At 50.9% G+C, this 22,960-nt stretch overlaps 8 protein-coding genes and 1 non-coding gene across 9 annotated transcripts; 5 read left to right on the plus strand and 4 right to left on the minus strand.

Annotated features, from left to right (window-relative positions):
• Positions 1 to 1,543: 1,543 nt before the first annotated feature.
• Positions 1,544 to 5,199, plus strand: P174DRAFT_433906 (uncharacterized protein; the record flags this gene model as incomplete). Its single annotated transcript, XM_024825831.1, has 3 exons — positions 1,544 to 1,792; positions 1,817 to 1,962; positions 2,013 to 5,199. The coding sequence occupies 3 exons, from the start codon at positions 1,544 to 1,546 to the stop codon at positions 5,197 to 5,199; spliced, it is 3,582 nt and encodes a 1,193-aa protein (XP_024679401.1).
• A 1,328-nt stretch (positions 5,200 to 6,527) lies between these two features.
• P174DRAFT_514798 (uncharacterized protein) lies at positions 6,528 to 7,913 on the plus strand (the record flags this gene model as incomplete). The annotated part of the gene is made up of 2 exons (XM_024832109.1): positions 6,528 to 6,860; positions 6,913 to 7,913. 2 exons carry the CDS (start codon positions 6,528 to 6,530, stop codon positions 7,888 to 7,890), a joined length of 1,311 nt encoding a protein of 436 aa, XP_024679402.1. The 3' UTR covers positions 7,891 to 7,913.
• A 492-nt stretch (positions 7,914 to 8,405) lies between these two features.
• P174DRAFT_t136 lies at positions 8,406 to 8,477 on the plus strand. The gene has a single exon. It is a non-coding gene; the product is annotated as a tRNA-Arg (tRNA).
• A 288-nt stretch (positions 8,478 to 8,765) lies between these two features.
• Positions 8,766 to 10,083, minus strand: P174DRAFT_376529 (zinc-dependent alcohol dehydrogenase; the record flags this gene model as incomplete). Its single annotated transcript, XM_024822694.1, has 4 exons — positions 8,766 to 9,535; positions 9,601 to 9,757; positions 9,806 to 9,854; positions 9,959 to 10,083. 4 exons carry the CDS (start codon positions 10,081 to 10,083, stop codon positions 8,766 to 8,768), a joined length of 1,101 nt encoding a protein of 366 aa, XP_024679403.1.
• Positions 10,084 to 11,220: 1,137 nt separating this feature from the next.
• Positions 11,221 to 12,373, plus strand: P174DRAFT_375940 (uncharacterized protein; the record flags this gene model as incomplete). The annotated part of the gene is made up of 2 exons (XM_024822655.1): positions 11,221 to 11,881; positions 11,946 to 12,373. The coding sequence occupies 2 exons, from the start codon at positions 11,221 to 11,223 to the stop codon at positions 12,371 to 12,373; spliced, it is 1,089 nt and encodes a 362-aa protein (XP_024679404.1).
• Positions 12,374 to 12,424: 51 nt separating this feature from the next.
• P174DRAFT_453715 (SDR family NAD(P)-dependent oxidoreductase) lies at positions 12,425 to 13,634 on the minus strand. The gene is made up of 4 exons (XM_024829181.1): positions 13,391 to 13,634; positions 13,067 to 13,332; positions 12,589 to 13,006; positions 12,425 to 12,524 (listed from the first exon to the last, which is right to left on the minus strand). The coding sequence occupies exons 1-4, from the start codon at positions 13,457 to 13,459 to the stop codon at positions 12,474 to 12,476; spliced, it is 804 nt and encodes a 267-aa protein (XP_024679405.1). The 5' UTR covers positions 13,460 to 13,634; the 3' UTR covers positions 12,425 to 12,473.
• Positions 13,635 to 13,950: 316 nt separating this feature from the next.
• Positions 13,951 to 15,641, minus strand: P174DRAFT_444556 (L-rhamnonate dehydratase). The gene is made up of 3 exons (XM_024828116.1): positions 15,494 to 15,641; positions 15,157 to 15,379; positions 13,951 to 15,064 (listed from the first exon to the last, which is right to left on the minus strand). The coding sequence occupies exons 1-3, from the start codon at positions 15,578 to 15,580 to the stop codon at positions 14,094 to 14,096; spliced, it is 1,281 nt and encodes a 426-aa protein (XP_024679406.1). The 5' UTR covers positions 15,581 to 15,641; the 3' UTR covers positions 13,951 to 14,093.
• Positions 15,642 to 16,415: 774 nt separating this feature from the next.
• P174DRAFT_423673 (putative C6 transcription factor) lies at positions 16,416 to 19,192 on the plus strand (the record flags this gene model as incomplete). The annotated part of the gene is made up of 5 exons (XM_024825140.1): positions 16,416 to 16,603; positions 16,703 to 16,737; positions 16,795 to 16,911; positions 16,967 to 18,344; positions 18,403 to 19,192. 5 exons carry the CDS (start codon positions 16,416 to 16,418, stop codon positions 19,190 to 19,192), a joined length of 2,508 nt encoding a protein of 835 aa, XP_024679407.1.
• A 1,203-nt stretch (positions 19,193 to 20,395) lies between these two features.
• Positions 20,396 to 22,654, minus strand: P174DRAFT_462976 (putative Ste20-like serine/threonine protein kinase; the record flags this gene model as incomplete). Its single annotated transcript, XM_024830201.1, has 5 exons — positions 20,396 to 22,059; positions 22,113 to 22,234; positions 22,267 to 22,428; positions 22,500 to 22,530; positions 22,603 to 22,654. 5 exons carry the CDS (start codon positions 22,652 to 22,654, stop codon positions 20,396 to 20,398), a joined length of 2,031 nt encoding a protein of 676 aa, XP_024679408.1.
• Between the last annotated feature and the right edge of the window lie 306 nt (positions 22,655 to 22,960).

The raw sequence follows: 22,960 nt of genomic DNA on the forward strand, positions 1-22,960 counted from the left end.
TGGGTGGGACGATCCCACGAGATGCGTGCTAGTTTCGCATCTTTCGATTCTACATAAGGGGCCCAATCGATCTCTTGAAACTCGTCCGGCCTGGGAGGGAACTCCGGTGCGTCAACCACCTCGCGAGGCGGATGAGACAGGAAAACTTTCGTCCACCATGCCTGGGCTCTTTCGGGATCCGAAGGAGGATGAAGACCGAGGACCATTATTTCAACAGCAAACAGCAGGGGTTCTGTCGGAGAAGTCGGTATGGCTGATCAATGGTTGAACGATACAGGTCAATCTTGTCATTCGATAGAACATTGTATATATCTAATTCTTCTCGATGGCCAGCAATGAGAGAGGGGCATGTCGAATATTTAGGGCAACAAAGAACCCTTTATCCAAGGACAGGGCAACAGATGCTTATGAAAGTGTTTCTTTCAGGGGATATGTAGCACATTAGACTTTCGAAAGTCCAGTGGTTCAGGGACAAAGAGACACAGTAGGCAAGGAATGAATGCATGCTAGATGGTCGGTCCCTAGGTAAGGTAGACCTTCTTTTACCCTATTTCGGCTGCTCGCAGTTTATTCCCATGGTACCATTCAGGAACAAAGGAAAGCCCCGAGTTCCCCGATTTGGCTGTCTTTCATTATCAAAACCAGCCCGTGAGAATCGCAAAAGCATGAGGATAACAGAAAGCGTATTGATTTTAGAATCCGTTGACCTGTTGAGGTCCGGCATATTGTATACACTCGACTGTCGAAGGCTCCATGTCAACATGATATATATGGGTCAATATGATACCTACTGAGGGTTTTCTCAGCATTTGACGTCCCGTCAGTCTTATTGTTTGTGCTGAATATCGATGAACGACACTTATCAGCACCCCGAGTAAACGTGGGGGAAGAAAGACGTTCATCTCTGCCTTGTCATTGAATCGGGACGTTGTCTTTCAAGAACCCCCGTTGAAGTCGAAGGTTATTCAGGGTTCACAAAGCAATCATGGCCGTGTCCTGTAACCAAGAACTCTTAAGGTCAACGAACGATAAATATCTAGCGGTATTATGATGATTGCTTTTTTTTTGGTTTTCGATGTATTGTGGGTCGTGTTGTTGATGGCAGAGTTGGAGAAGGCGAAGCCGAAGGGAGACAATAATAATGCGAAATACGGAGTAGATACACTCAGCACAGCCTCAGGTGCTTCTTCCATCATCATCACCTGGACTCGGGCCCCTGGGGTCATCACAGTTTTTTTTTTTCTTGTCAAGACGCAGAGTCGGCCATCCGGTGTCACCAGATTATTTTCCTTTATCTTGTCCTCCTGATCCAGGGTTGACTAGGTAGTCATTATTGATCCTCTTTCTCCTTGTAAGGCTCATAATCATCCGAACCCCACCGGTTCTGCGGTAAGTGGCCTTCAAAGAAACAAACAGACCGGCAATATCCATGCTTGTCCAGGCGCATTTCTGTAACTGACAAAGAAAATCTCTTAGCCATGTACGGATCGCATTCTCACTCACATTCCACCGGTCCACCGCATTCAAGTCCTTCTCAACCAGAATGGCGTTTACCTGCAACAACTCAACACCAGCAATCCTCATGGTCCACGGGTTCTGTGGCACCTCCCCCGCCCCTCCTCCTCCTGCGCCTATTGCAGCTCCTTCATATCATCCTAATACGTACGGATCTATCTCCAATATACCACCTGGCGCAGGTGGGTCACCCGTGTTTGGTGCTCCCGGCGGCCTGAATACAACGTCATGGGGAGTGAAATATAAGCATCAGATTCTGGCGCCTCCGCCGCTGCCTGTGAGTATCTGAATCATCGCACAGTTATACGGGGACGACCTCATGCTTACCCGGCCTTATATAGCCCGACCCCCAAGTGCGGCGGAGAATCAGTATCATAATCCTGCGCAAATTCACTCCCCGACTGTCGGCTCCCCTGACCATCACAAGCCTCTGCCACCTCCTCCTGGGTATGGCTCACAGCCTCCCTTCTTCGAGAATCATCAGCAGTGGACAACAGGCGCCTCGCACCCGTCCCAGCAAGCTCTTGCGCCTCTACCGTCTCCCCCTCCAGCTCCGCCAATTCCCCAAGCTACCAGAATCAACCCACACCGTTAGACAACCAGACATGGCAACAGCCGAACCACCCTGCTTATGCAGGATTTCCTTCCAGTCAAAATTTTCAGGCGTCGTCCTACTCGGCCTCAGCACATGCAACCGAAGCCAGCTCAGGGCTTCCCCAAAGCATGAGTCCTCCACCTCCCGTCCAGCAGCTTCCGCCTGCAGAGCAACCTTGGCCCCAGACCTTGCCAAACGAGCATGGAACTGCTCCGCCAGTACCACCCAAGACCGGTCCTAACATGTTCCCAGCCAATTATGGCTTCGGGTCTGGAACCCCGTCAGATTGGGAGTACCTGGCACCTACTCCCGGGACAGGAGTGGGCGTGGAGATATCCGAACGCAAGCAGAACCATCCAATCATTTCCTCGACTGTAGCCGACTCACTTCCAAGTCAGCCGGCTTCCTTCCCGCCTGAATTGGGTAACCAATGCTCTGTATCTACTCCACCAACAACGACATCACCTTCTGCGCAGCCTGAATACCCTCAGCAGCATCATGACAGTGGGTCACCAGTTAGTCCAAGCACTACGCCGGATATGCGTGATCCGCCCCTTCCTGCTAGGGTAAATAGTAGCGGCACCGAATACAGTATTATCTCGGCTACTGAAGCATCTGAAAGTATTGATGGCGTTATCGAAGCTTGGAATCAACCAATCACTCCACAGACCAAATCCGCTGTCGAGCAATCTCGGGAGGGTCTGGCCTCAGGGCCCGAAACCAGGTCCTCAACGCGGGGGTCGAGCCCTGTCGATATCGCACAACAGAAGCAGGAATTCAAGGTTCCTCGGAAGGAGGTCCCGTCGCGCACGGCTACGCCCGCATCGAGTAGTGCCGCTGGTGAAACTAGTGGTGGGAGACCGAACACAGCGAGCCCGCAGCCCAAACCACACGAACTCTACGAAGATCTAGACTCCTGGTCCAAGTCATCGTTGGCACGTTACGTAGCGATGCTGCGAAAAGAGGAGGTTGCCGATTCCGACGAGGAGCGCTTCAAGATATTCACGGCCTTCATGGCCAAGGAAACAAAACTGCGTGAGATCTTGTACAACATCGAACCTGAACAGAGGAAGGATCAAGATGCGCCACAATCGTTACCGAACCGGCAGAATTCAACATCTCCTCCTGTCGAGTCGGGCTTGATTCCAGTCCAATCAGAAGAGGGATATGATGCGGAGATTTCTTCTAACGATGCCCTTGGGGAATCAGAAGAAGGCCGCTATAGTCCAGGAGGCCGTCCAATTCTTCCTCGACTGCACACGCCCCAACCGTCGGGTTTGCACAGATCAGCCTCGCAGCCTAATGCCTTCAAGGCAAAGGTAAGCAGAGACTTCTCGTCGAATGCTCAAAATCCAATCTCGCGGGCTACGTCCGTCCCGCCCTCCATGAATGACAAGACATTCTCCCCGTTAGCAACAAACCCTCCGCAGCCTATTTACACTCCCTTTCGATACACTGAGGGCCCTCAACGTGGCTCTGATGACCTTACCTTTGACCGCCCTGCGTACCAGGCATACTCTGCGCTGCGTCAAGCGTCTGCCGAAAGTGGTCGTGTAATGTCGAACGCGCCCAACGCACCGAATCGGAACAGGTCGAGTACTGTGACGTCTTCAGTGGCTCAAAAAGACTTCGACGAAACTTTCATCGGGCTTATCCGAGAGAAAAGCGTCGCTTATAGGAATAAATCTTCTCCAAGGACATCTTCGCCCCCTCCACTACCGGCGGCTTTCAGGGAAGGAAAGACTGGTAGTCCGATCGATGACCTGCGTTCTATGGTTTCATCGCCATTAGCTAAGCAGTCTGAAAGCTCATGGCACGTTACAACCAGAAGGGATTTGGAGAAATACTCGGATGACTTCAGCTACATCCGCGAGGCCGTCAATACTTGGGAGGCTTCAACCAAGATTCGTCGCGAGAAGACTGACCGAGAGCGTATGCGACGGCAGGAGGAGTCCGAGAAGCATATTGATGACTTATTCAACGAGAAGGAAATTGGCTATGCCGATATCAACGTTCTGGAAGAAGAGTTTCGCCAGAAAGAAGCGCGAGTGCAGCTGGACGAAGAGAGACAGGAGCTGGACGACTTCGTCACTAAGGTCTTCAATCCGCTGGATGAGCGTCTGAAGGGGGAAATCTCCGCCCTTCAGGATCATTATGGATCCGCCCTCGCGCAACTCGACCATGAAAACAGCAAGATCAAGGACTCTGTTACCGACAAGTACAACCTGTCTCACACGATGAAGATCGTAAACGACATCTATCAGAAGCTCGAAATACGCTATTACAAGCGTCTTGAGATCGCCCTGGACCGTGAGCGCCGCCGCAAGAAGGCAGAACGACGCCCACTGGTGTTCATGGGAGATTCTGCCGCTCTGAAAAAGTTGGATGGAGAGTTTGATCAGATGGAGAAGCGAAATATACTCGAAGCAGCCAAGGAGCGAGACGATCGGGCTAACAGGCTTATGGATACCTTTGACAACGCAATCATACTCGGACTAGGCGAGAACCAAAGTCTCTTGGATGAGGTCACTGCCAAAGTTACACGGATCGATTCTGAGGCGATCCGATCATCTGGTCTAGCAGTAACTGAGGTTGAACAGTTGTTGAAATATGTGTTCGCTCTGGTCGAATCTTTGCGGCAGGATTCCGAATCCATTCTGCACAGCTTTGGTGTCGCTGACACGGCCCTCAACAACGCGGATTACAGTGTTTCTGTCGCTGAAGCTCGCTACTCCACCGCTGACCCTGAGATCTTCCGCCGACTCGATGACGAAAAGAAGAAGGAAGATGCGAAGATTCAGAAAGATCTCCACTCGAAAATGGAGAGCGTGCGAGTTGGTCCCTCCAAGATCATTGCTAAAATTAATGATCTTCTTGAATCGTTGGGCAAAACGCCAATGGAAGAGCAGCCTATGTCTTCCGAGACCATTCCTGCTGTGCATCCTATGGATGTCCTGCTTCCAGGTCCTCGTCCGCCTACAGTGACCCCCGGGCCCAGGAAGCCGGACGGACATCCTGAGCATCAGGAGCGGCTTCGGAAAGCTCTGGAGGATGCGAAGAGGAGGAACGCTGCGAGGGGCAGTTCATAATCCCGCAGCTTGAAATGAGTGTGCTCGGCATCGCTCAAGCATTTTGAGGCTTCCAGGAACATATATCATTTTCCTGATCTTTCTTTTTTGTTCGCTGCAACTCTCAGTGATTATGACTGAACGAATTTCCTTGACTATACCCCTTTATCCTTCCAAGCCTTACTAATTTCCAATGCATACGTCAATTCTGCTTTGGATTGTTCAAGATATACACATCGGTCAATTTTAGCATATACCCCCGCAAGTACACTTGCTCTGTGTCGTTAGAAATTGAAGAAAGGAAATCAAATCAGACATGGCAATTCGTCCCTCTAGGATCTGTGATCAACCGTCTACTTCATAGGTAGATAGCAACCGTAGTTTGCAAAGAATGTTGCTGTGCCGCATCTCAAACAACTGCTGCGCCCCGTGGCACAAGCCTGGGGCCGATGCCCCTCAACTACGCTGGTCATTGCTCAAGCCTCATTTATACAACTCAGCTCCTGCGGCAGCAGAATAGAGAAAGACAACGTCTCGTCCACCCATTTTCATATTTTCTCGATGCTTCTCACTTGCTAGGTCATCGAAGCTGTAGTCAATGTGCCTCCTACGATAAGCCTTACGAGGCTCTTTACCTCTTGTGGTCAATCATGGGGATCTTACCGCCGTCTAAAGTTTTCGACACCGAAGGTGAGCATTTTGATTCGCCGGATTTTCGTGCAAAGATAGAACCGTTCTGATAGTTTCTAGATCGTGACTCTAGTCGAGGTCTTGTGATTTAGTACCTCTGATCTGCCGGTTAGGATGCCTCCTAGCTCCTACGCACTCCGACACCGTTCGGGGACTTGTACCATGGTTCCCTGGCCCCGGCTCTTGAGGGCAATTTGGACATTCCCGGGTCCTTGGCACAAGCTGGTGCTTCGGTCGAGGGGACGACAATGACAGTTTATCCGCTATTCAAATGTCCAAACCATCATGCCAAGACGTGCACAAGTGATAGTTCTGCGGCAAAGGTGAATGGCAAAATTGGCGCAGCTTCGAGCCTCAAATCCAGATCCCACGATCCGGCATGAAGGGATATGCGGCTGACTTGCCGCTGTTCGCGAGAGAGCCCGGCGCATTTTGTTGGCTCTTGTTTGTATCTTGGTACCCGCTCCCATCCATGGTTCGATGCGAACTCTGTGGGTGTTCGTATAAATTGGGCATGTCCGCGCAGTATCTCAGCGTGCTAGTAACATCCTGGGATTTTTAACCGGAATCTGTTCATTGGCACGACTGGTGTCTCGGATCCTATGTCTGCGCCCACGAGGCATCTCCACAGACTCTCGATAGGTGGTGACGTTCCAGTTATGGACTCGCAGGGGGAGGAGTCGGCATACGGTGCTGCGATGAATAGCTTCAGTATAGAGAGCAGGTCAGGCGGAGAAGAGTCGGCCGGGCTGTCAACCGTCCAGGCGAACTCTGGCATCGTATATGACCTCGCTCGCTTGGACGGTGATTCGGAGGCGAGGGCGCTTGTTGGACTGACGAGTCACTTTGATGTTGTCGGCTGTCGCTCGATATCGGGGGGCTATGATTTTCAGTTGTCGGAAAGGCCGCGGGTTCATATCGGGTCTGATGCTTATACGTGCACCTGTTTGACCTTCTCAGGCCATGCTGAGGTGGCCTGCCAGCATATTTTCGTAAGTTGGTACCTATCGATCAGATCAGATAAACGCTAATCCTCAATTCAAGTGGGTCCTTGATCAGTTACACGGCTGCTTCATGTCCCAGCCACCTGCGTCTGATGTACCGCTGTCAGAGAACGGGTTCTCTGAGGATTTGCCCCGTATCGAGCAGCTTCTTGAGGGCAAGCTTGAGGCCGTAGCTGAACAGCTGAACTGGCAGTATCTTCGCAGCGAGTCAGAAGGGGGCATGAGCCGCCTCCAGAAAGTGAGAGATATCATTTCCGCCTTTAGTACATCCACAGTCCTCGAAGACTTTCGCAACGATCTCGTGGAACATGCAGATCAGTCACGCACTCCGGAGCAGTGCGTGGTTCAGGGTGATTTCGAAGCCACCATGGTACGACTAGCCCTACATGACGACGCTGTCTTCTCTAGTCTATGCAAGGCAATGCCTCCCGGCGCTTGTGCGGCGATCTATTTCGATAAGATGCAGGAGAAGACGCGGAGGCTCCTGGCGGACTTTGATCGCTATTGTCAAACGGGGCAGCTGCCTGCAGACAGCACAGGTCTCGATGTCGACAAGGTTGTCGAACAGCTACAACGAAACGTCAACCGCATTGAGCAAAACATCGTTGCTCGGGCACCGCATGGCGCGGAAGGCGCAGCAAAAGCCCTGGTGACATTGCTCGAGGACATCTGCAGCCGTAACAAGGATTCTCTAGACGGTAATACGTGGGGGCGGACGACGTTTCACGGAGAGGATGAGGACGAGCGGAATCTTTATCACCAGCTTATCGGCAGAACAGACGAGACTGGGAACTTCTTCATCCTCGATGCGCTCGAGAAGCTACAGCCCGCGGTTTTGGGTGGATTCGCAGACAGACTGGGAAGGATCCTGCGGAAGAACGAGGTGAATAGAGCCCCCAAAGCCTATATTCTGAAGTTGGGCGCTCTAGTACGCGCGGCTGAATCGACCTCTACTACATCTGGGCAGAAACGCCCAGCCATGGCCACGTCTGGAGGAGATACCAAACGCAGTCGATGACTCTTGCGACTGATGACTTCTAGTGGTCATTTTGTGTGTGTGTGTGTGTGTGATTTGGTTGGCTGTCTGTACATATCCTATGCTTTCTTTGAGTGCTTCACATCTAGATACCCTTGTGCTTTTAATATAGTTATTCTACTTCATTCAAACTTGTGAATTTCTGGGAAAGGGGTGATATTCCCCTATAGTCAGTATGCTGATCATCTCGATCGCCACCTCCCTGAATATATATCGATACATATATAGCACGATATCAATATCCACTTATTAATTCAAAACTTGAGATGAAGGTCGAAAAATATATTGCAACCAGCAGTACTTATAAATAACATAGACCAAGGCAATCTATTGAATATCTACTGTTGGTGGCATGGCCAAGGCGCTTCTTTGCTTGAGCCTACATTAAGCTTCATAAACTCGTTCCTGACATGAGGTTTTGGCAAGGAACCAGTTCATCTCTTGAGACCTGAAATTTTTGTTGTGTATCTAAATTTAGCTTTTTGTCTAATAACCTTGGCCGGCTGGCCCAATGGTAAGGCGCTTGACTACGGATCAAGAGATTGCAGGTTCGAATCCTGCGTCGGTCAATTTTTTCTTTTTGGATTCCAATCCTCCACATATCTCTTCCGTGTCCTATGCTCGAAGCCGCTTACGACAGGCGTCATTTACTATCTATCCCTCAGCAGCTTCATCATTAATTATTTTCAGCAATGATGTATAAAACGAAACTCACAGAGCGACAGGATCAGGATGGTTGAAATCCTACCGGGATCAAGTAGACAGGCCACAACGCCCAGGACGACAATAATGATCACGTTGAGGCATGGTCAACACAGGAATAACGCACTCGTGATAGAACAACTGACGCCGACAGCTTAAGACAAATCCAGAACCACTCTCCCCTGAAGTTTACCCTCGCCCATTTCCTGGAAAACGCTCGTCAAGTTCTCCAATTTCTCGGTGCGGACGTGAGCCTTGAGGACACCCCGTGCTGCAAACTCTAAAGTCTCGATAGCATCGGTTCGGTTTCCAACGGCCGAGCCAGTGATCGTGTAATGCTTGAGGACCATTATTCCCGGAGTTGCTGTTGCGATGGGCAGAGGAGTATGTTCGGGGACACCCACACACACAAGCGTGCCGTTAAAACGTAGCATGAGGAGAGCCTGGGCATATGCGGCATTCGAAGCGTTGCAGACAAGAGCGGCATGGGCACCCAGGCCATCGGTCAGCGACTGGACATGAGCGACGATAGCCGCGCCGTTGTCGTCGGAGGGGAATTTGGTGATGTCCACAAAGTGGTCTGCGCCAGAGGTTTTGACTAGTTCTTCTTTGCTGCCGTGGTCGATGCCGACCACGCGCAGACCCATTCCCCTGCTGGCCAGTTGGACTGCCAAGTGTCCCAGTCCACCACCAGCGCCAGAGATGACGACCCACTGCCCTGGTTGGACGTGGCTTCTCTTAAGGGCAGCGTAGACTGTGACACCCGCACAGAGCATGGGGGCTGCTTGGTCCGAGGCAAGCCGGTCTGGGATCGGTGTGACATAATTCGCTGGCCCCACGGTGTACTGTTGGAATGTGCCTGGGGTATAGTACCCGGAAATTTTCTGCTTAAAGCAGAGTCCGTCGGAGCCCGCCTGGCATGGCTCTGCAAAGCTCGTTGTCAGTCCGAGACTGCCAGATGAAAGCTTTGGAATATCGGATGGCACATACGGCAATTTCCACAAGCACTCGAGATCCATTTGACACCAACTCTGTCCCCAATCTTCAAGCCAGATGATTCAGCTCCCGGGCCGAGCTTGACGACTTTGCCCACTCCTTCATGCCCACCAATTTGGCCTGTCATCGTAGGATGTGGAAGCATCTTCCACTAGGAGACGTCAGGGCCCCGCTTCAGGTGAAGGTGGACTTGACTTACGCTGTTTGTCATGACACTATAATCGGAATGACAAACACCCGAGTGTGTTCTATTGTCTTCGTCAGTACAAAGGAAACAACACAGGGTTTTCGGTATAGAAGAATAACACAGCGTTTCCTTTCAACGGAAAAATATTCCGGGCATGAGACATACAAATTGACAAGAACTTCACCGGCACCAGGTTCCGGAACATCAATCTCCTCAATCTTGGTCGACACAGTTCCAGGCTGGTCATAGACAGCCGCCTTTTGCTTCTTTGGAATCTCTGGGGCCGCCATATCGAAAATATGAGTTTCTCTGGTGCTATTCTGATGGTATACGTGCAGTGTTGACGGAAATGCGAAAGTAGAGACAAGTCGTGAAGGAGTGTAGGTGGCAATCCGAGTGGTTCATAACACTCCCACCGTCCCACGATCTTCGGACCCCTCTTTATCTACTCCACCTCTATTTTGATCTTATTGCCAAGTCTGTGCTACCTGCAATGGTCGAATATTACGCTACTCCTGAACGAAAAGGAGGAGTAAAGGTGGAGCGGGGAGAGTTAGCCGGCAATTGGGCACAACCACACAACCGACCCTACCGCAGCAAGGTGTGCAGGCCTAGGCATGTCGAACGCGACAGCTTGGAAGTTGTATGCTGCGTATACTGCATGAGCTTGCCCAAGGCACCAAAGTCTAGGCAATAACTGAATTGGCACTTGACATCTTTCAGCGTCCAATCAGAAGAGTGTAAAAGGCGGATCATGAGGGGTATGGCTTGCTCCAGACTGCCATAGTCGCATGCCGGCATGAGAAACGAGGGTAACAACCAACGGTCAAGCGGGAAGACGCGACCTCGGTTGTACCTCAGCAGCAGCTTATCTTGGAAGATGCACGAGTATAAGTGTGGTATTATGCTTGTTTCGTTTTGTGCGAGGTGCGTTGATGGGAGCGAAGGAAGGAAGGATCAATGAGGGGTCCAGAATGTCGCAAGCCGAAGCGGGGTTCGTACAGGTTGAGTTCCCTGTCCCAGGCAGGATCTATGGTCGAGCAAAACCTTTCCAAAAAAACTCCAAGGTATGAATGGAACTCGGCGAGGGAGAAGTATATATCTCCCCGTCCAAATTGCTCAAAAGGTACTCACCTGATTTTCGTGCATCCACAGTCAACGGTGGAACCAAGTGGTACGCTCGGCATAATGGTCGCCGATCGTGTTATTTCAAGGAAATCAACAAAGTACAGATCTCGATGACGACCTACAAGAGACCTCATTTATGCCGTATTCTTACACCAACTCCTTGTTGCTCATGCATTGTGATACTTTGTAACAGCTGAAGCGCCCTACCCCGCATTCAGACCAGCCCAGAATACAGCCCAGGTGAACGAGTCGCGGAATCTCTGCGAAGACCACTGCAGAGAAGCACCAAGAACGACGCAATGCCTACTCCAATTGTCGACTCTCACATACATCTATTCCCGGAGTCGCATCTCCCAACTCTGGCATGGTATGGTCCCAACAACCCACTTGGATCGCAGCACTCGGTCGACGAATATCATGCAGCAACAGCAGTAGTACCTACATCCCCGAACGCAGCCCAAGACACTTACCTGCGCGGCTTCATTTTTCTCGAGACGGACCGCATCTCATCGGTCGAAGAATCGGGCGCTGGCTGGTCGCACGCTCTGGATGAAGTGTCTCTGCTGACTCGCGTTGCTTTGGGAAAGCCAATCGCGGGTGAGGGACATAGAGATGTCGATAGACATCTATGCTTAGGGATTGTTCCCTGGGCTCCCGTACCTGGGGGCCCCGCCGCGCTCGAAAAGTATCTTTCCTTAGTCAAGAAGAGGACTCAGACGGAGGAGGTCTGGAGGAAAGTATGCGGAGTGCGATACCTCGTTCAAGATAAACCGTCGGGTGTCATGCTCAGTCAGGGGTTCATTGACGGACTCAAGTATCTCGGTAGCAGAGGGCTGACCTTCGACCTTGGGGTAGACGCGCGGCAAGGCGGTCTTTGGCAGCTGAAAGAAGCGGTCGAGATGATGAAGAGAATCTACGAGGGAGTGGATGATGGAGGCGCTGCAGTGACACTGGTTATTAGTATGTTGCGTTCAAGCCAACAACTGATTGACATGCAGATGAACTGACCGAGGCACCATGCAAGACCATCTCTGTAAACCGAATCTTCGCCTGCCCTATTCTACTCCCGAGTCTATAACTTCTCACCCAGAATTCCTCGAATGGAAGTCTCTGGTCAGCGCCATGGCCCATTATCCTACAACTTACATGAAACTCTCCGGTGGCTTCTCGGAGTTACCTCCGCTTGTTTCGACTCCTGATTCAGACATCGCGTCCCTAGTTGATAGACTACAACCATGGACAGACGTCATTTTCGACGCCTTCGGCCCAGAGCGGGTCATGTTTGGATCGGACTGGCCTGTTTGCAATATAGGTGGAGGAGGCAATGAAGTCTCCTGGAGTCGCTGGAAGAGTGTTGTAGAGAATGTCCTTGACAGACGAGGATTGACTGAAGAACAGAAAAAAGGAGTCTGGGGAGGGGTTGCAGTGAAAGCATATGGTATCAAGATCTGAATATGCAATCTGCGGCAGTTATTATATACATATATACGCCTTATCATTAAGGTCATGTAGAACACGCTCGTCGCATCGTCACAACGAAACCTCAGCATGATCACTGCAGGTTCACAAACAATCCTCCATCCACAAGCAACTGTGCGCCAGTCTGTTCATTTGTTAGTAGCATTCCCCTAAAGCCACAGCCAGAAATTTGGATCAGCAGCACTCACCACATAGCCACTCAACTCATCACAGGCCAGGAACACAGCTGGGCCAGCCAGATCAGGAGGCTGGCCCAACCGTCCCAATGGAATTCTCCCCTCCATGTACGTCCTCTTGACTGGATCACTCATGTCCTCATCATTCAACTGGGTCCGGATAGTTCCAGGGAGTAAGGCGTTGCATCGGATTCCGTACTTTCCTAGCGCTACAGCAGTTGATTGCATCAGGCTGAGCACTCCAGCCTTGGTAGGGGTATAGTGTGTCTGCTGTCCGCCTCCGACAAGCGCGGAGATGGAGCTGATTCCGATAATCGAGCCACCAGGTGGTGATTGGGCTAGGGCCATCTGCCGTGCGGCCGCTTGCGTTGCGTAGAAGGCTCCGCAGAGATTCGTGTTCACCGTGTGCCCGAGAAGTGGAGGGTCAACCCTGCAAAGCCGGACGGTCAGTAGCTGTACAGCGGCTTGAATTTCTGTAAACTTGACTTACTCCAGGAACTCCTCAAATTTACACACGCCCGCATTGCTCACGAAAACGTCCAGACGTCCAAAAGCCTCGACTGTCTTCGCGACAAAGTCCCGACCTGTCTCGGGCTGTGAGACGTCTCCAGGTACTGTGATGAATCGGCCCCCCTCGCTTCCAGTAATCTCAGAAACATCTTTCCGCATGGCCTCCAGCAACGGCTCTTCGTCTGGACGCCCGAGATGGTTAACTGCTACCTTTGCGCCATGGCGGAGATACTCGAGAGCAATCGCCTGATGAACAAGTTAGCCGAACCGCAAACGTCAAAATCTTAGATATAAGAATCCATACCCTACCAATACCCGTCAATCCACCCGTAATGGCCGCAACCTTCCCAACTAACAGCTGAGGAAGAGGCATCGCGACACGATAGTTTTCTGATCGCCGTATGTCTACCACACTTCAGAGTTTCAACTCAAACGACGCAATTGGAGGAGGAATCAACGGGAAGCCAGCAATACGCCAGGATATAATGGTTGATCTCCGGTTTGATCGTGATCTTTTTTTCTCACATGAGGGCTACTGGCTAGCCCTGGGACCCCGCCGAGGGGTTGGCGATAAGAGAGCGATAGCGGCAATTGGTGGAGTTTTGTTCGGGCTTCGTGCTATTGATACCCCGATCAGCCCCATCCCACTTCCCCACACTACTCCATACATACTCCGTAGCATCGGAGGAAACGCCGACTGAGAACAAGAAGGGTCTGTATGTCTTACTGGTGCTGTACGACTCCTAATTTGGACTAGTATTCCTTGACAATAGGTCGCTCTTTACCAAAATAGGGCGATTGATTTTATTGTGAAATAGATGGGTAATCCAGTCTGAGATATAGTACTAGCATTTGACAGAATTCTGGTCATTCAGTCTATCAAGTAAATCAATGCGATTAATCCATATGTACAACTCATGAATAAAAAGGGTGCAGTAAATGGTTGAATAGAAGAATCTTCGTCAAGAACCTGAGATCCAAGTGGATATCTAGACAAAAGACCCAATCTAGTGAGCAGCGCCATTGGTCAACTTTTCGTCCTCGGCGGGCAATGTGAGGCTCTTCTGAGGGGCCGGTGTAAGGATAGTGGCAGCAGGAATCAGCGGCGCCGCAGGGTTCAGTTCCAAACCGAAACCTGGCTTATCCAGGATTGAAACATCGAGGTAACCCTGAGTTGGGATGGGTTCGTTCACGAAGAGGTTGCCAAACACTGGCTCAACGGTCATTCCGTCGGGAGAGTTTGCCAGGTATTCCTGGAAAGGTGAGTTGGTCTGAGAAACAACAAAATGATACGAGTACGGGCCCGATGCGTGAGGCACAACAGGGATATCGTATGCTGCAGCCATTGCCGAGACCTTGAGCAGTTCTGTCATGCCACCGACCCACATCACATCGGGCTGGAGGATGTCAAGGTTGCGACCCTCAACAAGTTTCCGGAAACCATATCGAGAGTATTCGTGCTCACCCGTAGTGAACTTCACTGTGGGGTGGGCCCGCTTGAGAAGGGCATGACCATCAAAGTCATCGGGGCTGAGACACTCCTCCCACCAATCGATATTGATTCCTTCCGCTTCACACCGCTTGACGAGCTCAATCGTGTATGGAACATTCAAGGACATGTAGCAGTCCACGCGCAGGGGAAAATCAGAGCCGACGCTCTCACGCTGCTTGCGGAGGTACTCTATGTTCTTGAGCAATCCTTCCGTACCCTCATCGGGCCCATGAGGCAGGGCCACCTTTGCACCAATAAAACCGGCTGCCTTGGCTGCTGCAGGTTGAGGACCGGTGCAGTAGAAGTGCAGTCGCGTACGGGTAGCACCGCCGATGAGCTTGTAAACCGGCTCGTTGCGAATTTTGCCCAAGAGATCCCAGAGGGCCAGGTCAATGACGGAGATAACGGCGACCGGAAGACCCTTTCTGCCGTAGAACATAGAGGCTCGGTACATTCTCTCGAACAGATCATTTGTGTCACGAGGGTCTATTGTTTAGACATCAGGTCAGCTTCTTCCATTGTCTGCTTGTTGAACAGCCTGTAATTAATCTTCTTGGGCCGGAAACAGGGTCACTTACCAGCCCCGACCAGGAAACGTTCGAAGTGCTGATGTACCAGCCAGCAGGCTGGAGGGCCACCGAATCCAGTGGCGAAACCCTTGGTACCATCCGTAGCTTCGATTTCAACGCAGAAAGATCCCAAGACGTTGATACCCCACGATGTCCGGGAACCGCGATACTGAGCCCATTTTGTCATGGGAGTGGAGATGTCGCTGTCGACCAACCAGTGGCCACCTTTGACCTAAGCCATGATGAGGAGGTACATTTAGCCAACGCATTTCGTCCCAGGTATCGCGCTTCTACAACCGGAAAAGCTAGAAGAGCGCAAAATGGCAGCCTTTGAAGGAATACTAACATTGTGATAATCTCCACCAGATCCAACTCCATCGATGATGAAAGTTCGGACTTCTTTAATGCGGGGGAAGGTCGATTTGAGAGTCATGGTGTGCTGAGGTGAAGTTGGACAAGTCGCGACCGGGCAAAAAAAAGGAAGAGAAGAGAGGAGCAAGGGACTCAATAATCTAGCATGATGATAAGTGGAAAACCGGTCATATTTGAAAGCGACCATCCCGACAATGCGTCGAGGGAGCCATGACCATCATACTCCTGCATATGCTTACCTCGGGGCATTGCTTGCCCGAGACCAACACTAGTGATTGGCCAGTGACCTACCCAGTCTACCTTACCGTACTAGGTCCATAGGTAACCTAAGGTAAGGTAGGTAAGGTATCGGCCGGAAAGATGGAGAGCCACTGTCCGTCCGCTTTCGCAATGGAGCTGCCTATTATGATTGTTCATTCTGCTTCAGTGCGAAATTGGAGATACCTTTGCTAGTCCGAGATAGTCCAGGTGCAAGTAATCTAAGCGTACTCTGTACTCTGCCATTATGATTAATCCACACCGCCGTCACTGGTCTCGTGGTCATGTTATTTGTGGGGATTTCACTTATTTTGCGGGGTGACGGGGGTGAAAGGGTGTTGCCTCAGGCACTGCCGAGGGCGATTTCATTGGCCCTCTCGTGTTTGTTCCGATGGCCTTCCCCAAGCATAATCCTTTGATTCTTTCTCATTTCCCTCCTTTCTCTGTTCTCGATATCGGCAGTCTATCTCGGTCTCTGTCCGTTGATCCTCATTGATACCCGGATTAACTTGCTTTTTCGGCTGGGCCCGTTACCCTGCATCCCCGTCTTGTTGCATTGCGGCCGATGATCATGCCTTCTTGCTGCTGATAGTGCTGCTCTGGAAGCTTTCCATAACCCCGAAACTCGCTAGAACACAATGCCGAACCCTGCTATAGCTTCTGTTCAGCAGACTCCACCACCACCAGCACAGCTTGCAGGCGATCAGAATAAGGAAGAAAGTGCTGATGAGTCGTGGTCTGCTGGCGACAGTGATAATGATCACGTCGCGCCAAATGATTCAAATGCAGCCCGAAGTTTGAAACGGAAACGGCCGCTCACCGTGTCGTATGTTACTTCCCTTCCTTTCTCCAATTTCATCAAATCGACGGCGTCTTCAGAAATGTTATGCAACTGGTGATTAACACATCTCAATCCGGGTTATAGATGCGAACTCTGCAAACAGCGTAAAGTCAAATGTGGTGAGTATCTGCTGCCCCGGGGTTTGGTCCTTTTGTGTATGTGACTCACAGTTGTAGACCGGGCCCAACCCAGTTGTGGATGGTGCGCTCGCAATGGCCAGCTATGTGAGTACAAGGAACGAAAGAAGCCTGGTCTTCGGGCTGGATACGGAAAAGAATTGGAGCAGCGGCTTGGTATGCTCATGAGCTCTCTCTCTCTTAAACCTATACTCGCCGCTAATAAGGACAGATCGGCTGGAGCAGGTCATCCAGACGCAAGCCCGGCTCATCGAGACTCATATCATTCAAAGCCAGCATCGCATGAGTATGAGTCATGACCTCTCACAACCTGGGCCACATTCGTATAGTTCTCCGTCGGAACCTTCTGCGGCTCATGGACCAAGCCCGCGTAACCCAGTCTATTTCCAAGAGACATCGACTGCGCCTTTATCAGCTCGCCACAATGATGTCTCAATCACCAGCCCTTCAGAGACTTCGGTTAGGATCGAGATGCAGAACCATGTCCCGAATGGCATCTCTTCAGCGGGCCCACTCTCCTCAATATCGGGCAGTAATCCGCACAACGACTATACAGGGAATGAGTCTTCCTTGAAGGTACCAGTCAACCTGTATTCTAATCAAGAACACTCTCTGGCTGATCCAGAACTCGACCTGCCGCCGTATGACCTCTTGTACGCACTGGTGGACTTGTACTTCGAACATATCAATACCTGGTGTCCTATTCTTCACCGGAGGACAACTCTGGACACATTCTTCGGACCTTCTCCTCTCGAAGAAGCCGACCGTATGGTTCTCTATGCTATAGTCGCGACGACTCTGCGCTTCTCGAGTGACCCTCGTCTGAATGAGCAAAACCGCAAGCGGTACCATGACTCTTCGAAACAGAAGGTCATCTTGTACGGCCTTGAAAACTCGTCGGTGAAAGCACTCCAGGCCTTGGTGATATTAGCACTGGACCTGGTGGGATCGTCTAATGGTCCGCCAGGCTGGAAATTGCTTGCTCTTATCACACGGTCGGTTGTCCAGCTGGGTTTAGCAGTTGAGTCCAAGTCGTCTCTCATCGCCCCTGTTTATCCGTCCATCTACACCTTAAGAGCCGTCACTCTACCGGAGCCCAGTTCCTGGATTGAGGATGAAAGCAGGCGCAGACTGTTCTGGATGGTATACCTTTTAGATCGATATTCCACCATTGCTACGGCCTTCGACTTTGCTTTGGATGACAAGGACATTGACCGCAAATTACCGTGCAAGGACGAATACTTCACCAAAAACGAGCCGGTAGAGACGAGATGGTTCCAACACACGAGTGAACGTCCCGATTATCTGAGTCGGGCAGAGAATGTTGGTTCGTTCGGTTTGTATGTGGAGATCCTTGGGATCTTTTCACGCATACATCTCTTCTTGAAGAGACCAGTGGATATTGGATCTCTATCCGATGTTGAGGGATGGCAAGCAACGTATCGCAAGTTGGACAATGAGTTGACCTCTTGGGAGTTTAACCTACCCCCTGAATATGCGTATGAGAACTCCTCGCGACTGTTCAATGGATCGAAGCACAGCAAAAGCCTGCACTGTGACTGGGTGCAACTTCATTCTACATTTCAAACGTAAGGAACCTTGTTCATCATCCTATTGCCTCATCCTGACTATTAATACCGGAGCCAGAGCTGTGATCCGCCTCCATTCATCCGCCGCCTATCCGACCACGAGGTCTCCAATCTTTACACCATCGTATAGTGCCAGCCAACGCTGCTTGCTAGCTGTTGATAATATCCTTTCCGTGACCCGTTTCGTCGTGGACAACAATATGCTCGACAAATTGGGGCCCCCCTTTGCCTTCACTCTGTGGGTCTGTGCTCGCCTGTTGCTCGTACATGGCTCGACCATCGCTCACACCGTGAGCCCCGACATAATATTCTTCGTCGACGCGCTTGCCCAGATGGGCAAATACTGGAAGGTCGCAGAACGCTATAGTACCATCTTGCAGCGTGTTCTTGACGAGTACGGCGAATATCAGCAATCTGGAGCGACAGATGGCGATCGATCTACACCATCCAGTGTAAAGATTCTCGCAGACATGCGTCGCTGCGCGTTTGATCTGGACTTCCTCATCTCACGACAGCCGCGCTCATCCCCAGCGGGCAGCCAACTAGCAGCGCCAACAGTGCCCATGCCGTCACGAAATCTAGCACCAAATGAGCTTGAGTATCTCGACGTTTTTGGCTTCTTCAATGTGCCCCGTGTTCCTCCCACACGAGCTCCAGACATGACGAATCTGGATATGAACGAGCCTGTCAACAATCCGATGTCAATACATGGCCTCACCGGAAATGGTCCCAACGGTCCCACAAACTCTACCGTTGACAATACACATAGCAGTACCAATGAATTCAACATCACCAATTATCTGATTCCGACCCCTGAGACTGACTGGCTTTTTCGACCTGGCGGGTAGAATTTGGCCAAAGAGTCAGTTCTCATGAACCGGTTTCTATCGAAGTGCTGAACGGAAGTGTCTCGACTACGTGGCTTATCAACGACACCCCGTAAGCTTCAACGACCACAGACAGAGGTGAAGCCTTTAGCGCCCTTTCTAAAAGGGGTTGAACTTGGCAGAGTCAGATAACGCTACTTGATTTGTGTCAGGAATAGCGGCGCGCAGCCATACTAGGATACGTGGACAACCTCGGCTTTGAACTTCATCATGTCAGACGAAGGCAGGGCAGCTACAGATATTTGTGCGTGAACTCAAATGCCTTGTCAATTCTGGCCTGTTGTGGCCACGGGAGTATATCGCCAGCCATAATGTCCGGTCTACCCTCAGCAGGAACTGACACGATAATATTGGTTCGATGCCATGACTGCGACCCAAAACCTTCCGCTCTACACAGTTGTAATGCTCCGGCTGCACATCGGTCCTGGATGAGAACCAGCTCCGTCCCAGGAGAAGCACGTGTCCATTGTTTTGAACATATGTCCATGATCACAACTTTGCCAGTCCCACCTCGCATCCCTTGTTCAGGGATCATTTACTCTTTCATATGTACTAGGGCCTGAAGTGCGATATGGCGCCGGTACCATGTCTCGCTGTATAGGAGGATTTTCCCCAGCCAGCTACCTCGAAGCAGTAGCAAAACCAAAGAAAAGTAGCACGGAATGGGTTTGTTTCATTAATCATGGTCACTGATTCGTTTTAACATGGTCACCTTCCTGTACACTCTCACTTGCACAATAGCCTTATCTCCACTCATCTTCGCGAATCCGCGGACACAGACCCAAAGGTATGGAGAATCAATTCAGAAAGGCCTCTGGGACATAGATTGGGAGGAACCAGCCTAGAATCCAACACTAAAGATAAGGGAAACAGACAAATTTGAAGTTAAAGGAGACAATCGAATGGATTCGCACGTGTCGCAAAGTAGAGCCAAACAACATAATAGTGAAACAAAGGCTTGACAAGAAAGTCAAACTTTGCGCACACCTCAAGCAGAAGGCCTGCAACTCCTTGAGGGATGCCTTAGAGCCGGCCCAAGAAACACTCAAAGCTCAAGTAAGTGGGCGAAAAGAATTGAAGCGAAATCAACATGCCGACTTGAGCGTCTTCGGCAGTAATGCATCAAGCAAGTCAGATGGAATAGTGTGCCGAGTGCGAGGGTGGTTAGGTCTTAGATGCGTTCTTAGCATGGCGTGCCTCAGAGTCGGCTGGCTTGGATGGATAATATCCTTCGTCATCATTTTCATCGTCAGTGGGAACCTCAATGCGGACGAGAATCTCTTCAAGGAAGCCCTCAAGGAACGAAACCACGCCCGAACCCATTCCAACCGGCGACTCGTTGTCCCAGTTATCTATCCGGGTGAATGAGTGAACCAAGTCGTCGACCAGGCTTTCGATCTTAACCTGTACGTATTGGCGGGCACCCTTAATCTCAGCTAGTTTGTCTGGATTCTCGCCACTGTGTGCCATAGCCTGACGAGAAATCAGATCTACCTGCTCCCTACGACGACGCACAGCGGTTCTGAGGGCAGGAACAATAACATTGAGCAGAGGTGTAACCGTCTGAGGTTCAGGAGCTTTGGTGGGAACTGGCTCGGTCTCCTCAATATGACGGCTGATATTCTTCGGTGCGAAACGACGGACGGACATTTCGGGACTGCCCCTGTCGCGCGGCGTGTCTGTCTGTTGTTGCGGATGGGGGAATATATGAGACGGGGTCGGTGGAGGACGTGAATGCGAAGGTAAATGTGTATGAGGTTGAGATTGAGCTTCTGATGCAGTCGGCTTCCGCTCGGTGCGAGAAGGGGAGATTTGAGTTGAATCCTGCGAGGGATAGGGTGTTTGGGCAGTTGGAGTCGGGACGACGTGTCCGTTTTTCGATGGACCCGAAGAGCTGCTGGGTGAGAGATCGAGTTGGAGAAACACAGAGTCCTGCGCTAAAGATTGTTGTAGGGCCCTGTTGTACTCGCTTGTGCTAGGGCTCTCCGTAGGTTGCCCGGCAACAGGCCTCTGAGAACGTGTAGGTGTTCTAGGTGGGCTGACTTCTAAAAATGGATGTTTGACAGGCGACGGTGGCAGCGGAACCTTTGTGGGAGATGCACTAGCTGCAATGAACGAGCTCCTTTTCTTTGGGGAGTCGGGTTGAGGACGGCTTGATTTCATGACCCCCTCGTGTGGCTTGTCTTGGAAATTCCAGGCCGTGGTATTGTGGTTCCTGGTATTTGTATCGGCCTCCTTCATCGGGTCCCTAGCTGTTGTGCGTCCTACAGGGCGCACAGTGCCAAAGTCCCAGAGGTCTTCCTCATGTTCGCGATCTTTGTCATCCGACGGGAGATCTTGTACGCAGTCCTCATCCATGCCGCCATTTTGAACGCCTTTACGTATCTGCCATCCTTCATAGCGCTCGATCAACTCCGTCAGATAAGTCGTTCGTCTTGCTCGCTTGACAAACGGGTGCTCGAGTAACTCCTTGGCCGACGGCCTTTCCCTGGGGTCGCGCCGCAAACAGAGCTCGACAAAGTTCTTGAACGTTTTGCTGAAAGGTCCCTGAAGCGTGGGAGGAGGATTCTTGGGAATCAAGAACAAGACCTTCATCGGATGGATGTCGGAGTAAGGTGGTTCTCCCTGCGCCAACTCTATGGCAGTGATTCCCAGAGACCAAATGTCAGCTTTATAATCATACCCCGACTGTTTGATGACCTCTGGGGCCATCCAGAAAGGGGTCCCCACGAAGGTGTTCTTCTTTGTCATAGTTGCTGAGAGCTGGCTAGAAACACCAAAATCCGCCAGCTTCACCTGTCCGTTGGAAGTGAGAAGGATATTTGCAGCTGTCCGGATTGTCAGCTTCCCTATTGAGTCTCGAATGAAGATCGCAATGTACCTTTGACGTCGCGATGCAATTTCTTATCAGTATGCAGATAATCCAGGCCACGAAGCAACTCTCGCATGATTATCATGATATAGTCCTCCGGAATTGGCCCCGGGCGAAGAAGATCGCTGCAACTACCCCCGAACAAAATTCCATGACAATCCACAGATGAGAACCCTTGAGAAAAGAGCCATGATACTTCGTAACATGTGGAGAGTTGAGTTCGGACAAGATGGCAATTTCCTGGATAATATCTTCGACTTCGTCTTCAGCATTTTCGACATCAATGACCTTGATAGCGACAGAATTGCCGGTACGTTTATCGACCCTTAATTGCAAAAAGACGAACATAGTCAGCTAATTCGATGATCAGGTAGAAAATGGGGCACGGCAGCATACCCTTTGTAAACTCGTCCAAAGCTCCCACCACCTTCGGCAACATCAACGTTAGCAAAAGCGGCCCCGATCAATAAAGTCCGATATACTAGGGACTGATACGCACCAATGCAGTTTTGCCTCATGTAAATGGTCTCAGGATCCACCATGCCCTCCATTTTTGCAGAACTATGAGCAGCCGATTACGAGAAGAATATAAGCTCTTGGTGAGACCCTGTAACTGATGACCAACGATCAGCCAGTTCACAAAGCAGGTGTCAATCACTCGCCTGCCGAATGAGATCGAGCGCAATGAAATAATAAGCATCTGTATCAAGGGCCCCGTTCACCACAAAAAGCCTGGGGAGATACATCATTCACTGAGAGTCAAATACATACCAATCGCCTCGAACAGGCTAGGTGCGTGATTTGCGAATCGAGGGGAGCAGCCGTGCCATCAGAGGAATCGTTAATATCAATCAAAG

The sequence above is a fragment of the Aspergillus novofumigatus genome, assembly GCF_002847465.1.
Source record: "Aspergillus novofumigatus IBT 16806 chromosome Unknown P174scaffold_7, whole genome shotgun sequence".
NCBI lineage: Eukaryota > Fungi > Ascomycota > Eurotiomycetes > Eurotiales > Aspergillaceae > Aspergillus > Aspergillus novofumigatus.